Here is a 7,161-nt window from a genome sequence, read left to right as displayed (position 1 = left end):
ACATGTAGTTTATAATCTCTTTTTGTTTTCCATGCCTGTTCGGGTCTCTTTGACATTTGTCAGTGTCAGGAAGCGCAGAAAGGACCTGGCCACAGCGCTGCGATACAGCGTGTGGCGAGTCCAGGTTAAAAATAAAAATAATTTAAAGAAAATAAATAATCGATCCTGAGTTACTTTTTAATATTGTAAGCAAGGAGTCCAGAAATTCTGTGGGGGTTTGGATGATTATCAATAACTGCATACACAGGCATCGACTGCCACAGACGGTCCTTCTGCACAGAAGACTTCACTTAAACACGCACTTCTCATTACTCACCTTGTCCCTGATCTTCTCTGGGGGAAGGGATTGAAGCAGCAGCTCTTGCCTGTCAAAGCAGCACTCTTCTACAGTGCTTTGTCAAGAGTTTCAAGAAACGAACATAGCTGCAGCCATTCAGCCCTTCCCACAAGACAAAGGCTGTCTCCAGTCTTTGCTGGTGGGTAGGAGGATTTTTTGTCTACTGATTACCTTAGCCTTGAAGGAAAATATCGCAAAACAGATTACCAGGAGACCACTTAAACATAACTAATTCCCCTGCTATCCAGAAAATGCCTCATTCTGTATAACCATTAACTTTTAGGTTGTACAAGGCTGTAGGTAATACAACATCCTGGTGATGACCTGAAAGATGTAAGAGATTTTGAAAATTTATGACACTGTTCTGAATGGTACCTATAATTTACCTAATAATGGTACCTAAAATTTACCATTTAGTTGCTCCTCTAAGATTTTGTGCTTTGTGTGTTGTCTATTTATATTGAATTGTTTTGATCTTTGAAAATCAAATCAGCTTCAACCACGAAGTTTGAATGTGGAACAGTATTTTATTCCAAAGTCCTGAAATTATCATGTTATGGTCTTTTGAATTAATTCCCATAGCAAGCTTTTAAGCATACAGTATGAAATGTAATTTTTTAAAAATGTAAAGTCAAATGAGTAGATGAAATCTTAAAGTTCTGGATATAATGCTGACACACAGGGTATGAAGTGATTAATCTATAGTTCCAAGAACAAAGTCTCCAACAGACTAGCTCTTTGTCAGAGTACACAGATTGTCTGATATCCCATTGTCTTTGTGGAAAAGGACTTTAACTTTCTATAACATATGAAATAGAGTTAGTGGAATGTTACTTACAGTTTTCATCTTACTTTATAAATGGATCTAGTTACAAAATGGTCATTAGAGACTTTCCCTCACTACAATTCTTGATTTGAACATACACCTGATATACAGCAAGAAGGCACACAAATCTGTCAAATGACCCTTTACCTATTTTGGGATATATTCAGTTTGTGACATGCCATGTCTTCATGCCCCATTTTCAGTGACTTTAAAACAATATACCCAGTGAATTAAGGGACAGATTAGTTCATCCAAAACTGAACTAATAAATATAGGCATTTAAACCTGGTATCCTTATAGGACACAAATATGGACGAGGAGTGAATTCCCACTGTGATAACTTTTTGAACCCCTGGCTGGCCAAAACTATCTTTAGTTTGGTCATTGAGTAGTTAAAATTTCTTCATGGAAACAGACGCCTCAAAAGTTCCTGAAGTTAGAAAAATGCTTCTGAGAAATGCCCGTTTTAGACACCAAGGAGTTATAATGCATGATGTAGATTTCAAGACATAAATCCATAGAAAACTAGGCATTCTTAGCTCTATATGACTCAAGTTCTATAGTGAACTTTTAAAAATACCTATGTAATACACAAAATAACCTCTGTAACAAAGTAACTGGAAAAATTTCTCCATAAACCATAAATGATTCCCTAAATTATTTCACTAGCTGCAAAACTGGCAATGCATGACTATGCCAGCTGTTTTATGTAAGATAATCTGCGTATGTAGCCTATTTCTACCCAAAAGATGTTTGCTTGTAGTGCAATTACGAACTGGGAAAACTATTAATTTCTACTTCTTGAAGTCTTTGAGTAATGTCCTCTTGTGATAGTTTAATTAATAACCAGTATATAATTAACTTATTCAATTATTTGCATCATCTAGACTTACTCTATATGACCCTCAGTGCTGCTGGTAATGGAAAATTATTCTGGTTTGTCTGTGTTTAAAATGGTGATGCTATCAGTGTTAGATTCACAGGGGAAGAGGTAAACACACCATCACTGTAACATTTCATAAAACCAAGTCCTCGGATTTTGAGACCAGCTGACCACAGCTGTTAATTCTGATAATCCAGAGGAAAACTCCAGACTAATGGTTAGAGAACATGTCGCTCACGCAACACATCAGTGTCTTACAAGGCATGTAGATTAAAGTATTGGCAGGTGTAGTCTGATAGAATTTCTGATCACAGATCCAATCCGTGTGCTTGTACTCTGCTTGCAGTGTGTATCTCATACATTGCATACCCTCACTGATTACATAGTTCAGTCATACAATTTGTTTCAGAAATTCCAAATTACAAAATCAAGGAAAAAAAAACCTTAAGGAAAAAAGCATAGTAAGTGCAGCTATTCTTATCTGTGCAAATTACTGGGTTTTTTTACGCAAAACCAATGAGAGGAGCTTTCTTGTCCACACTCCCATTAGAACATATTTTAATTATCAGATATTTACTTCTCTAATTTTCTTCCCACTCTTTGTTTATGCAAACTACACCATCCCTCAAGTGTTCTAAAACAATTGACTTAACATTTCAGAAGCAATTTGAATATGCTCAAACAGATGCAGACACATTGTTTTTTACTAATAACTTTAGTGTTTGTGAAACACATGAAACATTCTGATTTGAATTCCACTTTTCAGACAGAAAACTGGTGTAGAATGGGCTGTGCATCTGTGCATGCTTTTTCTAAATTTTCCTGCCAGCATGCCCCCGTAGTAAGGCCTCTAAAACCCATATAAGGGAAATGAAAATGCTCCTTCCCTCCCTGTCCATGTCATACTGGCTGTCACTAGCAGTGAAAGCAAATGTGCTAGAAGTTTTTCCTGTGTTCATTTATTCAACAGAGACATTACCTAACTCTCAACTTCATACAGTCTGCCAGTCTAAAGAGCATGACATAAAAACCTGAGGGATAAGATTTATGAAGAGATACAAAACACCTCCATAATGTAAAGTACGACATTCAGTCTATCCCATCCAAGTAGATTTTGCTAGCAGTTCACAATTGTATTAGAATGTATCATTATTAGGAACTGTTAGTTTTCCCTCCTTGGGAAAATTACTACGGCATGAATACATAAGATCTTCCAGCTCTACATCCCTTATGCATATAAATTTATCACTGGGGTTTGTCATAAATAAATAAAAATTCATCTGGAAAAAAAAAAAAAATGGTGTCTAGTTTCATATGGGTATGGGTAATGTCTCTGCATCTCTCTTCAGGCCACAGGGACCCCATCCTTCCATGGTCTGTTTTACCTCCCTCCCAGAAAGTACAGCAGCTTGAAGAGAAGCAGTAGTACACCCCCCAGTATCACAGAAAATACCAAACTTACCTGAAACTTTTTCCTCAAAGGGTGCTTTTCTCTGATTTCTGTTACTCAGCAACTGCCAATTTTCATGAAGAATTTAAATTGCCTTATAACTTTTTAGCTCCTGTTCAATTTTTTAAAACTGAAGAATGGACTCAGTGTGGGTCTGACAGATCGGTGGATGGAGTGCACAACCACTTGCATATTGTTTTATTAGAAAAGCAGGCTTTAGATTCTGCAGTATGGAACTGTAGAAGCTCTGGGACACAAAATAAAGACTACTAGTTACACAGAAATTTAAGTTGTAAGAGAATTGTTTATTGTTGAGACATGAAAATTGCTCTTCAGGTGTCATAAAGTGACAAACTACATTTTTAAAACCAAATTAATACATCACATAATGGTGCATCTTTAGGCTTAAGGAACAGTGAATTTTAGTGCAGTGAGACTAAAGAGATGACAAAATTAGGTTCTTAAGAGCAAAAATTTTTCTTTTTTTACCAAAGTATCCAATGTCTTTAAAATAAACATCTCTTTTCCTCCTCAGCTTTTAGGACATGAAGCTTTGTGTTTAAGTGTGTGTGCACATGAGTGTGTGTTTATGTGTCTACTCGTGTATACACGTAAGGATCTCAGGAAGAGGCAGATCAAAAGAGCCTTTATTTATAGACCTTGATCTGCACGCTGTGGGAGCAAATTACAAAGTGTAAGTCCTGTGTCTGAAAAAGTTCTGTTGTTCCTGCCCTGGAAACCTCCTTCATTTGCCAAGGATTTTACAACTGTAGTAAAATTTAGAAGGGTATTATGACACTCAGATACTTAAATTCTGTTTCACAGAAAGCTTTGATTATCAGGACAGACTTTGAAATCAAACTCTGCATTCAGTGCATAGCCAGCTGAACTCCAGGGCAAACTTATCACCATGACCTGTTGCTAAATACATAGCACTGATGTGTTTTACAACTGCCTGAGTTTTTATAACACGGAGCTTTGTCCCTGAGGATGAGTTGCGGCAATGAAATAGGAAGGTCAGTGATGTAAGTATTGCTGTGGGTCAGGAGTGAGGCTGATAACAAAGGACACAATGTACAACTCATGGAAACAATATTTTTGTTATTGGCAGACTGAAGTCAAGGAGAATCCCCATGCTTCACTGTTTGACAAAGGTGCTCTAATGAGAAGCACTCCCTCTTTCCTGAAGGCAAAAATCAAGTTGCACTTAGACTTACTGTCATCCAGATCAGTGTCAGAGAAGTGTTAATTTTGGTGGGCCATTTAGGATTCAGTGTAATCCAGATAACTATTTCAACTACATCTGGATGCTAATCTTGGCAATGCACTGAGAATTCAGAAAGAAACAAATATTGTTCCTTCATAACTTCATACACATGTTCAGATGGGAAAACTAAATTGTAACTTGACTTGCAGCTTTGTAGACTGAGAATTCATTACAATTACCTTAATTAAAAGGACTTGAGATATTTCAGAACATTGTTTCAGCTCTGATGCAAGACATCAGTCAGTGGAGAGATTGCAGACCAATTCCATCTTTGGCAGAATGATAACATGGAACGTAAGTGGTTGTGTTTTACTGTGCATGGGCTTATGAATGACCCTGCAAGTCTTGATTCACTTGATTCTCTTGATTAGAGAGAATCGGAGTTTTTTCCTCACAAAAATGTTTAGGTGGAAGGCAGTAGTTTGTGGAACGACTTTTAGAGAGAACTGTGTCTCGTCCACTGTTGGGATGATTGTATGCATGAGAATGTGTCATGTACTCATATGAATGATGCTGTTAGGAATAGCTACAGCTAAGCCAGAAGTAACCTCAGATAATCTCACACATTTAAGGGAGTTTTTTTTAATGTAGATATCCCTTTGTATTGTGTGTGCCTTTATTTGCGTATATCAAATAGACAATTAATACACTCAAGTGCGGGTACTTGTTTTATTCAGCTAGAAAGGTGTTCATGAGCAAGCAGATACACTTTTAAGTTTTAAAGCTCATATGGCCCTTAGAACAGGCTTTTTCTTCAGGTGAATTCTTCATGGTGTGTAAAGCTGACATGTGGAGATCATGGTTCTTTCCCTTAAACAAAATTCTGCAGCCAGTATACCATTCCAGATATTTTCAAAATAAACATTAAATAAAACCCCTTGTGTAAAGGCTGGTTTCTATAGGCCTTGGTCATGCTAAACTTGATCTTGCAACCCCAGGTTTTGCTTCTATGTACTTACAAACAGGATACTGAATGCTACCACACAATTTCAAATAAATGTTTTCAGTGAAGCCCAATTTAAAGCCTTCCAAATGTATCTTTTAAATAACAGATTAAAAGTAACAAATATCTGTTCACATATATTACTATTATTAGTTCATGCTCATGTAATATTATACATCAATATGATGAACAAGTACTTATTCCCTATAAAATTCCTTACTCTAATAATGTATCTAAATATATTTAATTCTAAAATTGAAAGTCTTTGTAACAGTTCTTGACTATTGGATGCCATGGTGTTACTCACAGCTCAGTGCAAAGCAGGCTGCCTGGAATCCTCAATAGTGCATCTGAAGTTCTTGTTCAATGAATTGAACTTAGGCTGTCTCTAAAATTAATCTTTACTTAAAAGTCATAAAATAATATGCATCTGACTTCCTCCCTCCAGGGGCTGATGAGTCATCTTAGACACTTTGGGAAGATGAGTTCCTAACTGAGATGTTGTAACCTCTGGGAGATATCATGAGCAGACAACAGACCGCCTGCGGTTCCATCTAGAATGATCTGAAAAAGAATTTATTAAAAAATATCTTGCTTATTTGAGCATATTCATATTTTGAAACATTCCAGCATTTCATAATACCAAAGCAGTAGGTTAAAGTTTGGATATGATCAGTTCCTGGTTTAGGTAAATAGGTAACTAGATAACACAGAATTATTCACAAATATTTGAGCATGTGAATTGTGAATGAAGCCTATGACCCTCCACGTCAATAAAGACAAGCACAAAAACACTAAGGAGTCTGATGTCTAGGTAGGGAGATGTACCCAGGATGCAAATTATCTCACTCTGTGGAGGGTGCACTGTCTTTGGACTTCATTACAGATGCTCAGAAAACTGAGAGAAATCCAGCATACCTTGAAACAGCTCACTGGTTATGAGAAAGTGGTTTTGGTGTGTAATCTCTGTGACTTTGACTCATCTGCAGAAAGTACTACAGATAGTCAGGACAGGTAGAACTGACTAATAATATGAGAACACATAATACCACTATCACAGTATCTGCCTAAAAATTGCTGCTACCATCTGGTCACCCCTAAATACTTACTATGAGTTTTTAATTTCTTACAGGTGAAATGAAAGCTTGTGTTTGTCAGAATATTAAATATGATTTTTTTTCATGATATGGGAGCATTTAAAACCAATCACAGAGTGTTTTTTTTCTCTGCTTTAGATATTACTGGTGCCTGCTGAAAAGAATACAGAAACTCCAACAAAGAAGTTAATTCTTAACTTTTTCCTTTTCCTCAGCTTTAATCACTATCACGTGTGTGTATGTTAGCTTTATAGTCTGGAATCTTTAACAACTGATAGGAATTTAAATTAAATTGACAATAAATGCCAAAGATAACAGTTTTTCAGGAGTTACTGTGGTGTTGCTGAAGTTCCTTTAA

The 7,161-nt window shown here is 36.5% G+C and overlaps 1 protein-coding gene across 1 annotated transcript in view; it reads right to left on the bottom strand.

Moving 5' to 3' along the window:
- Positions 1–3,829: 3,829 nt before the first annotated feature.
- RANBP3L (RAN binding protein 3 like) overlaps positions 3,830–7,161 on the bottom strand; it is a 68,554-nt gene continuing 65,222 nt past the window's right edge. The window contains exon 17 of the mRNA XM_040089954.1: positions 3,830–6,270. Coding sequence (XP_039945888.1) covers positions 6,261–6,270 — 10 coding nt within the window. The 3' untranslated portion in view covers positions 3,830–6,260. The remainder of the gene's footprint in view (positions 6,271–7,161) is intronic.

Source organism: Hirundo rustica, chromosome Z, assembly GCF_015227805.2.
Source record: "Hirundo rustica isolate bHirRus1 chromosome Z, bHirRus1.pri.v3, whole genome shotgun sequence".
Classification (NCBI taxonomy): Eukaryota; Metazoa; Chordata; class Aves; order Passeriformes; family Hirundinidae; genus Hirundo; species Hirundo rustica.
Note: the sequence above shows the minus strand (reverse complement) of the source record. Positions and strands in the feature narration are given on the sequence as shown.